At 44.0% G+C, this 18,633-nt stretch overlaps 1 protein-coding gene across 3 annotated transcripts in view; it reads right to left on the bottom strand.

Annotated features, from left to right (window-relative positions):
- Positions 1–18,633, bottom strand: part of MAPKAP1 (MAPK associated protein 1) — a 441,680-nt gene that overhangs the window by 407,361 nt on the left and 15,686 nt on the right. For all 3 annotated transcript variants that reach the window (XM_029611492.1, XM_029611493.1, XM_029611495.1), the window contains one exon: positions 2,642–2,790. In XM_029611492.1, coding sequence (XP_029467352.1) covers positions 2,642–2,790 — 149 coding nt within the window. The remainder of the gene's footprint in view (positions 1–2,641; positions 2,791–18,633) is intronic.

Here is an 18,633-nt window from a genome sequence, read left to right as displayed (position 1 = left end):
TTCATCTTACACAATAAAGACTTTCCATTTTATTTCTCTCTGCTCCATTTTATTTCTCTCTGTTCCATTACTCTAGCTTAAGGGGTAAAAAGGGCACCAAGGAAAGTCAAGGCCATAGCAGAGACTCTGAATGAATTCTTTGCTTTGGTCTTTACTGAGGAAGATGTAAGGGAGATACCCATGCCAGAAATGATATTTAAAGGTGATTCAGAGGAGCTGAAACAAATCTCAGTGAATCTGGAAGATGTACTAAGGCAAATTGACAAACTAAAAAGTAGCTAATCACCTGGCCCAAATGGTATACATCCCAGATGCTGAAAGAACTAAAAAATGAAATTGCAGACCTACTATTACTAATTTGTAAACTATCATTAAAATTAGCTATGGTACCTGAAGATTGGAGGGTGGTCAATGTTACACCAATTTTTAAGACAGGTTCTAGGGGTGGATCCAGAAAACTACAGACCGGTAAGCCCAACATCAGTGCCAGACAAAAAGATAGAAACTATTATTAAGAACAAAATTACTGAACATATAGATAATCATAGTTTAATGGGATAAAGCCAACATGCATTTAGCCAAGGAAGTTTGTCTCACCAATCTGCTGCATTTTTTTGAAGATATGAATAAACATATGGATAAAGGTGAGCCAACTGATATAGTATAACTGAATTTTCAGAAAGCATCTGCCAAAGTATCTCATGTGAGACTCCTGAAGAAATTCAAAAGTCATGGAATAGGAGTCAATGTTCTATTGAGGCTTGGGAACTGGTTAAAAGACAGAAAACAGAGAGCAGGGCTAAATGATTAGTTTTCTCAATGAAGAAAGGTGAATAGTGGAGATCACCAGGATCTGTACTGGAACCATTTTTTTTATAAATGACTTAGAAATGAGAACAATTGAGGTGATCAAATTTGCTGATAAAAAATTATTCAAAGTTGTTATATCACAAGAGAACTGTGAGAAACCTCAAGAGGACTTTGTGAGACTGTGCATCTAGATGGCAGATGAAAATTAGTGAGTGGTCAAATGCAAAATAATGCACATAGGGAAGAGTAACCCAAATTATAGCTAAAAATGCAAGGTTCCGCATTAGGAGTCACCACCAAGGAAAAGGATCGAGGCATCATCATGAATAATATGTTGAAATCCTCTGCTCAGTGTGCAGTGGTGGCCAAGAAAGGAAATAGAATGCTAGGATTTATTAGGAAAGGAATAGAGAAAAAAACAGAATATCATAATACCTCTGTATTGCTCCATGGTGCGATCATACCTTGAGTACTTTGTGCAATTTTGGTCACCGCATCTCAAAAAAGATATAGCAGAATTAGAAAAGGTATAGAGAAGGGCAATGAAAATGATAAAGGGGATGGAACAATTCCCCTATGAGGAAAGACTGAAGAGGTTAGGACTCTATCTTGTAGAAGTGATGGCTAAGGTCTATAAAATAATGAGTGGAGGGGACATGCAAAGAAATTACTAGATAGTACATTTTAAACAATTAGGAGAAAATATTATTTTTACCCAATGCATTATAAAGTTCTGGAATTCACTGCCAGAGGATGTGGTAAAAGCTATTAGTACCTGGGTTTAAAAACGGTTTGGACAAGTTCTTGAAAGAAAAGTCCATAAAACATTAAGGCAGGCTTGGGGGAATCCACTGCTTATCCCTGGGATAAGCAGCATGGACTCTATTGACCTTTTGGGATCCTGCCAGGTACCAGTGACCTGGATTATCCACTGCTGAAACAGGATACTGGGTTTGATGGACCTTTGGTCTGACTCAGAATGCAAAACTTATGTTCTTAACTCATGTTTATTCTTACAGCAAGATACTGTACTATCATGAATTTGAGAGTGGGGGAGGGAAGCGCTACAAATTATAGGGAATATGAAAACCATAGGAGACAGATTGTGTTATGACTGTTTGTAATCTCAGCCCAACACATGGAGGATGGCTTGTTATGGTGGGAGGAATATTGTAAATATTCATTAAAAAAGATACAAATTCAAAAGTTTTGGCTAGCATGAGGCTGCTGCTGCCCTCCTTTGCATGGAGTTATGAAGGCTGGAGAATAACATCAAGGATATTTACCAGATATTTACTCAGCCAATCTTTTAAAGACTGCACTCAATGAACTTATAGTATATTAACATAGCCTGCTATCTTTCAATTTCTCCTTCAATCAATCTCCCTGTTTCATGATGCAGATGTCCTCTGTTTTTCAATGTTCCCAGATATCTCTGTTCACCTACTCAGGGTTTCCACCCTGTGTTATCCTGTTATACTCATTTTCCTTGTTATGTCTTTGCTCATCATTGTTAATTTTTGATATTTTTAAATTTCAAACATCGTTCAATGTAACACGTTGTTCTGTATGTAAACCGGAGTGAAGGCAACTCTGCTATACCTCGGTATATAAAAAATGCTAAATAAATAAATAGCAATATACTTAAAAAATTATCTCCCAAGAACAGAACTAAATACAGATTTAAAAACAGGTGCCTAGATTTAGGGGCTCAGCGAGGAAGAATTTTCATTTAGGGAGCTCTAGGCGCCTAAACCTCCTTTTCAACATTGGCCTGCTTCTGTATTTGTTTCTATGTTTTGCAGCATATCTATGTTTGTATTAAAATTACCTTGCCGTCAAATTTCGAGTACTCGTTAAAAGGGTTGTTCAGCTGCAGTGGACACTGCTCAAGGCGCACCGATAATATTGACTGCTTCCCGGAGTTTGACGCCTTTATTCTGAAGTTCTTTTTTTCAAACAGCGAGCTCAGTTCCTCTGCTATGATACAAAAAAGAGAGATTAAACATAAGCAGCACATCACAGATGTTCCAGCCTGTTTTCTTTCTCTACAGGTATCAGAATACACGTCACATAAAAATTAGACCTCACAGCTCTGTTCTTGGCAGCCAAGATGATGGCCATTAACCGAGATGCTATGAATTAATCAGTTAGAACACAAATTAAAACATAGGAAACAGGAAACATTTTCAGAAGCAAGGAGCAACAAATAGAAACTGCACATATATTCAAAATGAAGGAACTGCCAAATACAATGACTATGGTTTCAGCTTTAAACAAGACTTATCTTGGAGAATTATTAGCCTCTTACAATGACAGCATTAGATCTTGTGTTCTGAGGACAGCACTGGGACCAAAGTTTGGGGTTTGGGGTTTTTTTTGGCCCAGCAGTTACCTCTGCTACTATGGACTTGCAGTTGAATTATAATGGCCCCTACTGGACTACTGCCTTTGTTCACAACTGATTTTCTAATGCCATCATCCTCTCCCCGCCCAACTTACTCAGTGCAGTGACAATCATAGGCCACTGGTCACAGATCATGCTCCTTCCAGTAGCCAGTTCATGTATACCCTGAATCTGGCCTCTAAATGCCACTATCACACGATGGCTGGAATGTCCTCCCCTTTGAGAGCTGAGAATGTTGCCTTTGCAACTCCAGCTGGCCTGAGGAGCAGACGCTAGCCTTGGGTATCAAATCATGGGTCTCCTTGTATATCGGGACATAGCACGAACACAGAATCAGCCGCAGATCTTGTACACAATGTAGATCAGGGCCAGCTTTTGGGGGGGGGGGGGGGGGGGTGCGACCTGTGCAGCTATCATTTCCGAGAAGGTGCCACCATGCTGGCACCCCTAACCTGCTGGTGTTTTTGGCATCAGTCTTCAGGAAGAAGCCAATCCATAGGGCAGGAGCAGTGGACAGAGTCACATGCAGGAGGCAGAGCTGCTCTGTGCCACCACTGCTGCTGAAGCTGAACGGAAGCAGGAAGGGCTCTTTGCTGCAGCCAGCATGTAAACTACTGCCAGTGGATAGACTCCGGTGGCAGTCAGGAAGAGGGACTTGGGACTGGAGACAGTGACCCTTCTGTCGTCTTTCTACAATGATCAGTCTGCTGAGAGGGAAGAGGGAGAAACAGAAAGGAGTTTGCTGCCAAGCAGTTGGTGGTAAGTGTAGAGAGAAAGAGGAGTGGACTTCTGAGAAGGGAGCAGGAGAAGAGAGGGAGAAGAGGGCAGAGGGAAAGAAAGAGGTATTTAGCAGGGATAATGGTGCTGGACAAAGGGTGGGAAAGGAGAGATATAGAGGGGAGGTGGAGCGTGGGGGGACCAGGAGGCACCAGTTTCGTTTATTGCACAGGATGCTAGTTAGCTCTGACGCAGATAAAACTGGAAAGTGACAGTATAAGAGATGCACATAAAAGATTCAATTCTCAAGAACATAAAGTTGGCTCAAAAAAATCAGACACAGTGTCAGATTTGGGGAATTGCCCACAATTTTCCTGAACCCCTGTAAATGTGATTTTATATTATGAATGGGAAAAATGTGCCTATCTGGAAATTCCCAAATTTTGGATGGGATCTGCAATTGTGCTTTTGCATCTCTAAATGGTCTATGCAAAATACATGACATTTAAGGAGCCTTACTACACAGTGTCCACATTAGTGAGGCTCCACTGCTGTCTTCTTCTAGAATGTTTTGTAACACAAAGAAAAAGTCCTACATTGATCATCAGATCTCATGTCAATATGGCTATTTACATGGCAGAAATATTGAATAAATGTTTGATGAGTAACATTTTATTTATATTAGTTCTACTGCTTTATCATCAAGGATGAAGGTGTCCCCCCCCCCCCTTTACAGGAAATTAACTGCCAATTTGTTATGCCAGAGAAGTATTTCTTTAAGATTAATCCTGTAACAGTTCGATTTTCAGTTGTTGCACCATTTACCTTTAGAAGCATAGGAGAAAATATCTCTTAACAGATTTATCAATTATAGTTCATTTAGAAGGGCCACGGTACTTCTGCACACAGCCTGATACATATAAAATGCATCCAGTCCGATTTCTGACTTTCCACTGAATAGAATAAGAAATAATAATGATTAAAAATCTCTTATTCGCAAAATTTTTATAAATTATCCTAGCTGTGGCAAAATTAAAACTGTAAAGTATATTAATGCAACCGGCAGCTTCTAGTGACGTTTAAATTTGTATATGTTATTAAAGTTTGTTTTCACAGGAAAAGAGTTTTCTGTTTCACTAGAATTTATAGTAGTGATCTGATTGATTTTGATGCCACAAGCAGTATAACTTGCAAGTTTCTTTTGAGATGCATTCCTGTACAGTTTCAAATTTATTGGCAGGCAGGGGGAAAGAAAAGAGAGGGAACCTTTGGAGCTTATCTGTGTTCCTTATGGGGCAGTTCTTTTGCTTCCTGTTGTCCCTAGTTTGCATTAGAGTGAAAATAAAAATAAAAACAAAAACATGTAACAGGACTTTGGGAGAATAACTAGCATGAGACTACTTCATAGAACTAGAAAAGACATTTTTTTTTTAAACAATTTTCATTATTTTTAAAAGAAGCAGAAAATATACCCAGCTACCCCTGGTACATTCTATTTCAAATAAAGTGGGAGGAAACCTAGAAGGCAGTGAAAATACATTCATAGCATCATGGTCCCAGTTGGAACAGGTTCCAATTGAGCTGAAAGCCTAAGAGGCACAGGAAGAAGCTGCTGGAACGGAAAAAATAATGGAAGAGGAACTTGGTGTCCACTGCTAGTTTACAGGCCAATACAGTAAAGTGCGGCCGCGGTTACCCTGCTTCTAACCCGCTTTCTACTCACAATTTGGCCGCGTTAGTCCAACCTGCGATTCACTATCCCTTTTAACCCATCCTTACCACTTCTTTAAATCAACGGGTAACCCTTTCCGCCCGCGGCATGTACATGAGATGTAAACGATCGGATTAGCTATTCCCTCCCATACGGTAATGCGCGCCCCGATTATCGCTTTTTAACCTGCAGTTTTGCCGCGCGTTTAACCTGCTAATTTACCGCCTACCCTTACCCCTGCATTAGAGGCAGGGGTAAGGGTAGGAGGCAAACTTTCCCCCAGCCCCCGCTCACCTGCCCTGGCCGCGTCCATGGGTGCCAGTCTCCGGAGCAGCCCCAGTCCTCTCTCCCCTCCTCCCGAAGCAACTTTAACCAAAAGAAAACCTAAAAACCCCTCCTCCTGAAGCAAGGCAGGCGAAAAGCGACTCGACATGTAAAGTATTGTGAATAAGTGTAACCAAAGTAAACTTACTTTTTCTTTCTTTCACCCCTCTCTGCCCTCCCTCCAGAGGCGCGCATCATGGATCCCCTGCCTCCCGGGGGCAGCCGGCAGCGAAAGCGGCTTCCAGCGGCCCCTGCCGACGAAGATGGACGAACGCACACCCGTAGTGCACGGGCGCTCAAGCCAGCGAAAGCACATGAACGGGCGTGCGTGACGTCACGGCGTACGTTCATACGCTTCGCTGGCTTGAGCGCCCAAATTGACGGGCCCCCAAGTCAGCGAAAGCATATGAACGGGCGTGCGTGACGTCATGACATTTGAAATGACAGGTACCAGCGCACCCAGGATACTGTATAGGCGCTGTATAGCGCCTATACAGTAAAATGGATTGCGCTTCATGGACGGGTGTTGGACGCGGCTTGCATTTGCATGCCATTTAAATAGAGTATCGAGCGGTATGTGATCCGAACTGTGCGTGCGGCAACCACGGGTGCGCCCGGCCCTAACGCACCTCTTTCTACCGCACCTTCCTGTATCGGCCCGTTAGTGACTTGGTCAAGAATTCCTGTTTTTATTTATTTATTTAGTTTATTTAAAATTATTTATACACCGTTTTTTACATGAACGTAATCAAAGCGGTTTACAATAAAAACATACATAGTAGTTAAATTCATAAAATAAAGTAAATTAAAATAAGAATAAATAAAGATCTACGCATAGTACATATCACTGACAACATGAACGGGACTGATAGGGGAAAACACATGCGGTGGGCTGGGTAAAGGGAAAGGGAGTTAAGTCATGTAGTTAGATTCAAAAGCACATTTGAAAAGGAGAGTTTTTAAGTTCTTCTTAAATTCCTTCAGGTTATCAATCTGTCTAAATAGTCTAGAAGAGAATTCCAGAGTTGGAGGCCTGCAACTGAAAATGTACATTTTCTGGTAATGTCAAGGCAGGCAATTTTAATGGTGGGTACTTGTAAGAGATGTTTTTGGGCCGAACATAAGCTTCTGTTAGGTTTGTATATATGAAGTTGAGAGCTGAGCCATATTGATTAGTCATCATGTAAAAGATTATGGATCATGGAAAGTATTTTGTATTTTATTCTGCATTTGCCAGGCAGCCAGTGCAAAGAGTGAAGAACGGGAGAAACGTGGTCTCTCCGTGATTTGCCAGTTAGCATGCAGGCTGCAGCATTCTGAACTAGTTTTAAGGGGCGGACTGCATTGTGGTGTAGTAGACTAGAAAACAGAGCATTACAGTAGTCAAGGCTACTAAAGATTAAGGATTGTAGAATGGTTCTGAAGTCCTCCAGGTGTAATAAAGGACATAAACATTTCAACATATGCAGTTTAAAGAATGAGTTTTTTACAGTCTGGGATATGTGTTGGGTCATAGAGAGACTAGAGTCAATTATGACACTGAGATTACGTGCTTTGGAAGTAATAGGCAATGAAGTACCATCAAGGTCTAGATGAGAAGGTGGGGCTACAGGCAGAATGAGGGATAGATGAAAGATGAATAATTGTAATTATTGTTGTGTTAAGTTTCAGACTGTTATGAGAAAGCCAGGTTTTGATGGTACTGATATATAAACAGACAACTGAGAGGGTAATGGTCCAAGAGTTAGAATAAGAAATAAAAAACTGAATATCGTCAGCGTAGATGTTGAATTGCATGTTTAGACTGTCCAGTAGATAACAGAGAGGTAGTTGATAAATATTAAAAAGAATGGTAGAGAGGGTTGATCCATGAGGTATGCCAGAAGATATGGAGTAAGGGGAGGAGTGTCAGCTGATGTTTATCTGATATTGATGATTAGTGAGGAAGGAGTGAAACCAACTGTGAACTATACCAGTTATTCCAATTGAGTGCAATCTAGAAAGTAATATGGTATGACCCAAGGTGTCAAACATCGCAGATATGTCCAGGAGCATGATTATATAATCTATGTTAGCATCGAAGCCTCTGAAAATTGTATTGAAAGATGATAATAGCAGTGACTCAGTGCTATGACCCTTTTTTCCAAAGCCGATCTGGTTGGGGTGAAGCAGTTCATTGACATACAGATAGTTGTTTAATTGGTGGAGGACAATTGATTAAGATAGTTTAGCCAAAGTAGTGAGAAAAGCTATAGGATGCAAATTATCTAATTTGATAAATTCTTCATTTTTCTTTTTTTGAATGGGTAATATAGAAGTCAGTTTAAAATGATCTGGACAGATGCCAGAACTAAGTGATTGATTAAGTTAACTAGAAAATCAAGAGTCTGAGTTGTTGAGGATTTTAGGTAATGTCCATGACAGGGATTAAACAGAGAGGAGGATATTTTTATTTTATTGAGAACATGAGAAATTGTGCCGGCGTCAACAGGAGAGAATGAGGACCATGAGCATTCAACTTGTAAATTAGAGTCATTGGGGATAGGTAAATGAACAAAGCAGGTTGATGTGTTTACTATTTTGTTTTTGAAGTGAGATGCAATATGATTGCAGAACTCATTGCTAAGAGCAGAGGGAGGAAGTGGAGGTGGTGCTGTTAATTTTTTTACGATGTTGACTAACACAGAATTGTTGCCATTAGTGGCTTTAATTTTTTGGGAGTAAAAGTTCTTTTTTGATACATCTTTTCTGTACTTTCTTAAGTGAATAAAGTAGTTTGTTTAATGATTTGTTTTATTGTTTTATATTTTCTCCAGGATCGTTCTAGTTGCCTCAGTTTAGTCATTTTTGATCTGAGATCAGCAGTGTACCAGGGAGCATGGCCTTTAGATTTCATATGGAAACGTGAAATGTGAGCTATGGTAATGGTATTATTCCAGAGATTAACAGTAGAATTAATGTCAACCAGAATGGAACTGGGTATGTTATCTAAGAGATTTTTCAGAAATTGTTTTGAACAGATTTTCTTGCCTTTAAAAATAAATTCAGGAATGGAACTCTGAGGAGGGTTGATAGGGGTTTTTTTTTGAATTTCATGCGTAGATTGATCAGCTTTTGGTCTGACCAGGGAATGGGAAAAACGGAGGTCACAGTTAGCTCTGATTTTATAAATTCAGGGTTACAGAAGATTAAATCTAGGAGGTTCAGTGGACAAGGGTCCACCAAGTGCAGTCCAATAAACTTGTAAGAATGATCAGCCTGCAAGCTATACGACCCCAGTTGTCTTCCACAAGGAAGCTACTTTCTGATTTTTAGCAAGCATTACCTAACCTCTTTTCAACAACCAAAGCTATCCATAAGCTTGTAGCGAGTAAATCCAAGCTCTGTTTTTTTCCCAGTGGATTATGAAGATTTCTGGAAGATGCATAAAAGTTTAGTAGCTGAGGCTTGGTAACTGGTACCCCTGACTCAGAGGTTCGAGCTCATGCTAATTTGACCATTTTTCTGCCTGCAACCATAAATGATCTCTGTAGTCAAAAATCAGTCTTTGGAACTATTCTAACACACTTTGGAGATAATTTTGTAACATGGCACGTAAGTTAACTAGCAAATACACACATAAGTTAAACCAACTTTCAAAGCGGACTTATGTGTACAAGTCCACTTTGAAAATCATCCCGGCAAAACTACATGCACACAATTGTACCTGCTATTTGGTGCATGGTGTTTTGCTGAAAGAATTTACATGCATGCTTCTTTCAAATCAGGAAGTATCCGTGTAAGTTTCAATCTCTTCCAAATTCCACCACCACCATCCCTTCCCCCCCGGAAAGCCTGTCCCCTGTGTTATGTTACATTTATATACCACCTTCCTTGAATGAAGCTCAACCATCATAATAAAATGAAACATCAATAAAATATACATTTAACTCCTTATAGTTTTGTTAATTGTTAAAAGGTTTTACGCATGTAAATTGAATGTACCTGAAAAATGGGCTTTTGAAAATTGCTACTTTTGTGTGTGTAAATGAGCTTCTGAAAAGGAAAATTGGTTCTTACCTGCTAATTTTCGTTCCTATAATACCACAGATCTGTCCAGACAAGTGGGTTTTATTCATCCCTTCCAGCAGATGGAGGAAGAGAACAAAACTTTGGGCACTGCCACATATACTAGAGTGCCACCTGCAGTCCCTCAGTATTAATCGATACCCAAGCCAAAATAAGGAAAAATTAAAGAGCGAACAAGGCTCCCATCATGGATACCCCTGACCAACTGGAAACCCAATTTATAACAGCCAAAAACTGAAAATGTAGCCAAATATGGCAACTCTGCTTACACAAACAAATACAGCAGTCTTTCGGCAAAATCCTCAGGGCGGGCCTCTGGACTGATCTGTGGTATTACAGGAATGAAAATTAGCAGGTAAGAACCAATTTTCCTTTCCTGAACATACCCAGATCAGTCCAGACAAGCGGGATGTACCAAAGCCCTCTTATACTGGGAGGGAACCTGAAAGACCCGCTTGAAGAACACTCTCTCCAAAAGGGGCTGTCTCTGAAGCCCGCACATCCAATCTGTAATGCTTGGTAAAAGTGTGTAAAGAGGACCCGACCGCGGCTCTACAGATCTCCTGTGGAGACACCAGCTGACATTCAGCCCAAGACGTCGCCTGAGCCAGAGTCAAATGCGCTCTAAGTCCCAATGGAATCGCTCTTCCTTTAGAGTCATAAGCTGCAGAAATCGTCTCTTTCAACCAACGAGACAAAGAAGCCTTAGATGCCTTTTCTCCTTTCTTTGCTCCCCCGAATAGGGCAAACAAATGATCAGATCAACGGAAAGCGTTAGTGACTTTCAAGTAATGCAAAAGCACCCGTCTCACATCCAAAAGATGAAGCTCGCGCCCCATCGAGGATCCCGAGCCCAATCCGGAAGCCCGGGCAACTCCACTGATTGGTTTACATGAAAAACCAACACCACCTTAGGAAGAAACGAAGGTACCGTTCACAAAGACACCCTAACCGAAGATATCCGGAGGAACGGATCACGGCACGAAAGCGCCTGCAACTCCAAAATCCTTCTAGCCGAACAGATAGCTATCAAAAAGACCGTCTTCAGAGTAAGAATCTTCAAAGATGACCGGTTCAGGGTTCGAAAGGCTCCTCACAAAGGGCCTTCAACACAAGATTGAGATTCCATTCCAGACAAATGCGACACAGAGGTGGGTGGAGATGTTTTACTCCTCATAGAAAACATACCACATCCGGATGGGAAGCTAAGGCCTTCCCCTGTACTCTTCCTCTGAGACAACCCAAAGCGGAAACCTGCACTCGACGGGAACTATGGGCTAATCCTTTGGATAAACCCACCTGCAGAAAGGATAAAATATGGGACACTGAAACCTGAAGCGGATCCAAACCCTGTTGCCCACACCAGGTCTCAAACACCTTCCATACCCTGGAATAGGCTAACGAGGTAGAAGGGTGACGCGCTTGAAGAAGCATGGCAATCACGGGTTCTGAATACCCTCCCACACGCAAACGTCTCTTCTCAAAAGCCAAGTCGATCGGAAAAGATAGGACCCTGACGAAGGAGATCCGGTAGATGGGTCAGGCGCAGCAGACCATCCTCTGCTAGATGCACCAGATCCGCAAACCACGGGTGACGAGGCCACTCTGGAGCCACCATTATCACTGACCCCGCATGGCCCTCTACTCGTCTGAACACCTTTGCTAGCAGCAGCCACGGAGGGAAGACATACAGGAGGACTCCAGCTGGCCACGGACATTCCAGGGAATCGAGACCCACCACCCCGGACTCCAGCCAGCGGCTGAAGAACCTCTGCATCTTGGTATTGAGACTCGTTGCCATGAGATCGAACTGCGGTGTCCCCCACTGCTCGCAGAAAAGCTCCCAGGCCCCGAGAGAGTTCCCACTCCCCCGGATCCAACTGTTGCTGTTGTCGACTCCTGCGATGTGGGAGGTGGTGATTCCCTTGAGATGAAGCTCTGCTCACTCGAATAGCAGCTGAGCCTCCTGCACCACCACCATGGGACTCTTGGTTCCCCCCCTGGCGGTTGATGTAAGCCACCGTGGTCGAGTTGTCCGAGAAAACTCTCACCAAGGGTAGAAATTGCTCCAGAGCTCTGTGTACCACTCTCGGCTCCAGGCAATTGATGGACCACACCTGCTCCAACATCGACCAAAGGCCCTGAGCAGACTTGCCCAGACAAACCACCTCCCAGCCCCGAAAACTGGAACATGTGATGACCACCACCCAATTCGGGACCTCGAGAGGCATCCCCTTCTCCAGGCCAGACTGGACCTGGCCGGTTCCACCAGGCCAGACTGGACCTGACCAGTTCCGTTAAAGGCAGGAGCAGAAAATATTGTTGTGACAGAGGATTCCAACGGGACAACAACGCTCTCTGCAAAGGCCTCAAGTGGGCAAACGCCAAGGGTACCAGTTCCAACATGGAGCCATCGAGCCCAGGACTTGTAAATAATCCCAGACCTTCAGCACCTTTAGATGAAGCAGACGTGCTATCTGCCCCTGAATCTTGTTCACCATGTCGTTTGTAAGAAACACTCTGCTCCGCTGGGTGTTGAAACAGGCTCCCGAGTACTCAAGGGAACGTGAAGGGATCAGATGACTCTTCTACACATTGATGACCAAGCCCAGAGATTCCAGGAGTGACCAAACTCTGTTCATGGTCCGCACACACTCCTCCAGCGACTTCGCCCGGATCAACCAGTCGTCCAAGTACGGGTGTACCAGAAATCCCTCCTGTCACAGAGCTGCTGCCACTACTTCCATTACCTTCATAAAGGTCCTGGGAGTGGTGGCCAGCCCGAAAGGCAGTGTTTGAAACTGATAGTGCTGCCCCAGAACCATCAATCTGAGAACTTTCTGGTGCTCTTGACGGATGGAGATATGAAGATAAACCTCAGTGAGATCCAGAGACGCCAAAAACTCTCCTCCCCGTGTTGCCACAATTACTGTATGCAACGTCTCCATCCAAAAATGTGGCACCTTCAAACTCTGGTTGACCTTCTTCAGGTCCAAAATAGGTTGAAATGTGCCTTCTTTCTTGGGCACCACAAAGTAAATGGAATATCTGCCTTGCCCCTGTTCGGACATTGGTACCGGCACCACCGCCTCCAAACTTAACAACCGCTGAAGCGTTTCCTGGACCACTGCCCGCTTGTTTCAGGAAAGACAACGCGACTCCAGAAACACCGACTGTAGAGGGTGAGAAAATTCTAAGGCATAGCCGTCTCTCAGCACGCTCAAGACCCACCAGTCGGAGGTTATCATGGTCTACTCACCATAGAACCGGGCCAGCCTGCCCCCGATTACTAGCGACGAGGAGAGGACCTGCCAGATCTCATTGTGAGGACTTATTGCCACCCACTCCCTGGATGGCTCCGCCTCTAGATGTCCTTCCAGACTCTTGAAAGGACTGCTGCCTGTGCGAAGACTGTCTTGGGGCCGAGGTCCCAGAGGATCTCTGTGGACGAAAACGCCTCGACTCCCGAAAGCGAGGCCAAGAGGAGAAAGGTTTCCGGCCAGACTTTCGATCCTCTGGCAGCCTATTGCCCCTTTGTCTCTCCCAGCGACTTCATCAGATGATCGAGATCCTTACCAAACAGCAGCTTCCCCTGAAAAGGCAGATTACAGAGCTGCAATTTGGATGATAAGTCCGCTGACCAGTTACGTAGCCACAAGTGTCATCTAGCCGCCACCACAGACACCATAGTGCAGGCCGCGGTTCTCACTAGGTCACACAAGGCATCCACGCTATAGGCAATTCCCGTCTCCAGGTGGGCCGCCTGGACTGGGGAAAGAATCCTGGAGGCAGACTGCTCCTGCGGCTTCTGTATCCAACGCAAACAGGCCCACTGCATCAGGCTTGCACATACCGCCACTCGCAGGCCTAGCCCCAGGACCTGTTTGAGATGCACTTCCAACTTTCGATCCTGAACATCCTTCAGGGCGGAAGCACCAGCAACCAGGTCTTCTTAGTGACTGCCGAAACTGCAGCATCCTCCTTCGGGACCTTGAGAACATCCAAATGGTCCTGCAAAAGAGGATAAAGCGTGGACATCGCCCTGCCCACTCGCAGGCCCAAGTCGGGGAAATCCCACTCCCAGTTGATCACCTTCTGGATTTTCTTTGGAATTGGGAAAGCACTGGGGGGGTGCCTCCGTAGGCCATCCAGAACCAGATTAACCCGCTCAGCATCTGAATCCTCCAGGGTGAGCTTAATTCCCAATTCCTCCAACACCTGAGGTATGAGCGGACGAAGCTCCTCCCTTTTGAAAAGACGGATTACCCGCGGATCATTTCCTTCAGCCTCCGGGCCCTCCTGTTCTGTTTTAGAGTTTCCTGGGTCCAGGGGAGGGCCCCCAATCGTGTCCCCATCCCGATCATCATCCAAGAAAAAATCCTAAGAACTTAAGAAATTGCCATGCTGGGTCAGACCAAGGGTCCATCAAGCCCAGCATCCTGTTTCCAGAGGCCAAACCAGGCCACAAGAACCTGGCAATTACCCACACACTAAGAAGATCCCATGCTACTGATGAAATTAATAGCAGTAGGTATTCCCTAAGTAAACTTGATTAATAGCCGATAATGGACTTCTCCTCCAAGAACTTATCCAAACCTTTTTTGAACCCAGCTACACTAACTGCACTAATCATATCCTCTGGCGACAAATTCCAGAGCTTTATTGTGCATTGAGTGAAAAATAATTTTCTCCGATTAGTCTTAAATGTGCTACTTGCTAACTTCATGGAATGCCCCCTAGTCCTTCTATAATTCGAAAGTGTAAATAACTGATTCACATCTACTCAGTCATCCTCCTCCTTAGACTCATCAGAGTCTTCTGAGGCTGATTCCAAGTGTGCCAGACATCCCTCAGGAGGCGGGATTCGTGACCCCGCCGTTTCCCAGAGACTGTCAGGTTTTCCGTGACACTGCACTTACCTGCCTACCTAGCCAGGAAGGCCTCGTGCAACAAAAGTACGAATTCGGGAGACCCTACCCCCCCCCCCCCGGGGCCTCCGAAGGGAGTTTGGTGCTGCTAGGGCCTGAGACATCTGGGCCTTTCGCCCTCGGTCGAAACATGGGAGACAGGAGCGGCGGGGACCCCCCGGAAACCCGGGGAGCAACCCACCCTGTCTGGCTCCGCCTACGCAGCCATAGCAACTCCCTCCTGCGCCCCAAGCGCCACCGCCGCGGACCATGAATGGCTCCGTGGTTTTCCCTGCCTCTCTGAACCCCCCCCCCTCCAGCACACTCCATGCAGAGGAGGAGGTCAGTCAGGCAGACTGACAGGCACCGCAGGCCTCCCTGAGCTGCCTTGTCTGTCATTTACCTCAGAAATCAAAAAATAAAGGCAAAAACAAGCTATTCTCTCTCCGACCGCGTTGCCACCCGGCCCGGAACTCAGGGTGGGGGGAGGGTCGCACCACTCGGGAGTCGAAACACACTGAACAGGGCGCATTGCCCCAAGAATTTCCCGTCGGTGTGCAAAACAGGCCGCTGCCGCGGCTGAAAAATTGCGCGGCCCGATCAGGAGTGTAATCAGCATCCACCGGAGGAAAATTATCAAGATCGGAACAACCTACCTCCAAAAACTCACCCGATCTGCCCACTAAGTCTGAGGCCTGCCCCGACGGTCCCGCCGAGGTGACTGCCTGCCTGACAGCACAGTCTGCCTGCTAGCTGCTGCTGAAGCAAAGCAGATAGCTGCCGGTTCCTTTTTTTTTTTTTTTTTTTTTTAACCAAAAAATTCTTAAAGGTGCAGGTACACAGGAAAGCAAACCCCCAAAAAGTAAAAAATGAAGGGTACTTCCCTGCTCCTGGTGCGGCGGAGGGGCTTCGGTCCCACCGTGGAAAACCAGACCACTGGCAATCAGTGGTCCCGGGGCTGCGGGCTGAAGCTGGCCAGGGGCATACAACCTCCCGTTCGCCCGGCTCCACCCAAGGGGCGATCCTTCTTCAGGAGCCTGCCACTTCGGGAAGCAATCTTTCTGAAAATATCCAGCCAGTCAGGTCTGCAGGGTTAGCAACTCTACCATCTGCTGGAGGTAGAGAAATACTGAGGGACTGCAGGTGGCACTCTAGTATATGTGGCAGTACCCAAAGTTTTGTTCTCTACCTCCATCTGCTCGTAGGGATGAATAAAACCCACTTGTCTGGGATCTGGGTATGTTCAGAAAATTCATTCCATAGGGCTGAATTTTAAAAAAGGTTTTATGCATATAAACTGGCTTTTGAAAATTGTTATAAAAGCTACTTTTACTCACACAGCTCCTTTGAAAATTCATTGCTGAGTATGTAAGCATGTAATTTTACACGTGCATTGGTCACGAAGTTTTCTAAATGGTCTTTTCTGCAGATAAAGCACTACTTTACCCACAGAAGTCCCTTTGAGAAATAGCCCTCTAAGAGGTAAAAGCTGGCTCTAATGGCTGCTGCTGTGGGAATGACAGTTCACTGCCCTGCGGTGGAGAAAAGGGCCTTGCCATGAGCGGAAAGGAGGAGCAGGGACACATAGCAACCAGAACCTGGAAATTCACAGATGCTTCCAATGATGTTACACCACAGCTCAGTGTCAGTTCTCACCGTTACCCAGGGAAACTCGGGGCTAATAAAACCCCTCCTCCAAAGCATCCAAGCAATAATGCTGTTCTACAAGATGAAACCAGCCCTTCACAAACCCTATTCATTTATGGAGATCTATTTTTGCCAGCAACAGGTATTGCCTAGAAACATGAAGCATGTTTATCTACCATTTATTTCCTGGATTCGTTTAGCTTCCAGTTGTAACTATTCACATTTGAAAACAAACACAGGCAACCATCAGTATTTGGAATCCAGTATGTAATATTTGCTGAATTGATGGTAAAATTATTTCATAGATAGTGCACATATGGAGGTAATTTTCAAAGGGTTTTCCACGTGTAAATGGACTTTTTAAAATTGCTTTTACGTGCACAAATCCTTTGAAGTCGCTCCACAGTTTAACAAAAATAAGTCTCTACCAGGGTACAATGGCTAGCACAACTTAACCAGTTACAATAGACAAAGCAGTCCTCTGTCCAAAAGAGCTTATGTAAGTGGGAAGAAAGAGAGAAATGCAAGAGATGCGCGGATGGAAGCAGCTGGAGGCATGATGAGGGAGGCGGCGGTAGTCCATGGAAACTATTAAAAGTAATGACCCCCTTCCGAAGAAGTAAATCTTGAGACAAGCCCGGGTGGAGAAAGAATAAACTTGAAAACCCTGAAAGGATGACCGAGCTAAACAGATACACTGCAGGGAAAGTGAATGCTCAGAGGAGAGAGAGAACTGAGCAGATAAGGGAGGCAAGAAATGAGAGAGATGCCTGTGCAGAGTCTATAAAGGATTTGAAAAGTGGCAATGCTTACTCAATTAACAGCAGGTTATGATAATGTGAATAAAGATAAAGAAGAGTTCTGCAATCCAGAAGCATCTACCTGACCTCTACATCTTTCTTACAAACAGAAGCTTACATAAATGCATCTTCAATCGTGCTCTATTTAATAATAAAATAAAATAAGAATATATTGATGATCTGGTAACTGATGCACAGGGAAGAGAAGCAAAGGCAGAAAGAAGATAATTTTAAAAAAGAGTTGCGCATAGTGACATGTGCGTGTATGTGGCCTCACATAATTCTGCTATTGTATTTTATAAAACAAACATATCACATACGTGCATATTACAAAATATACATATGTTTACCCCACAACATACGTGTATGTATGCCAACGCGCAATTGCATGCAATGCATCGCAACCATTTCAATGCATTTAATACACATACTTTACCCACCTATTTTTAAAATATACATGCATATAATTTACATTTTAAAATAAAGTATTACTTACTCACCTCGGTTGGAATTTACATGCATCAATCGGTGTATTTTGAAACATGCATGCATGCAAATGAAATGACCAGTTTAACTAATTATTCCACCAGTTTCCTAGTCCTTCTCTAGGTCATCGAGACCCTCCTGCTACTGCAGCCCCCCCCTCCCCCCGTTCACCTAGACCTCCCACCCAGTCAGTACCACAAAATAAACATTTATTATCAATTACACCAGATAATTAGCAACGTTTGCACATAACTGTTGGCCCTGGCCCAGGAACGCCCCTTTTTATTTACCCCTGTATGTGTGCGCGCAAAAGTGAAAATACGCACATATTTTGGATGTTTATAAAATACAGAATATGCAAGTAGCAACTACTTACACAGGTATATGCTAATTTGTACATGCGTAACTTTTGAAAATTCACCTTCAAATGTAAAGAAAGGGTAAAAACCTAGAAATGCCTTGATGAAACAGAAGTTTAAACAATCAGCAACTACTGGAGAGTTTGCTGTTTTGGTAAAACTGACATGCCAAAGACCGTCTAGACTAGAGGACCAGCTGACCTCCAAGCAGAGCGAAAAAAAACAAAACCCTTCAGTACATGCAAGTGAAAGGGAGGCAGAAACACTCAATGAATTAACTCAAATTTGGGCCATTTTCATTAGCATGCTGACTTTTTTTGTTTTTGTCTTACGGAAATTCACATTTTCACACAGAATTGCTTTAATCCTGTTAACAGCATCACTGCCATATGCAAAG

This window comes from Rhinatrema bivittatum, chromosome 8 (assembly GCF_901001135.1).
Source record: "Rhinatrema bivittatum chromosome 8, aRhiBiv1.1, whole genome shotgun sequence".
NCBI classification, from domain to species: Eukaryota; Metazoa; Chordata; class Amphibia; order Gymnophiona; family Rhinatrematidae; genus Rhinatrema; species Rhinatrema bivittatum.
Note: the sequence above shows the minus strand (reverse complement) of the source record. Positions and strands in the feature narration are given on the sequence as shown.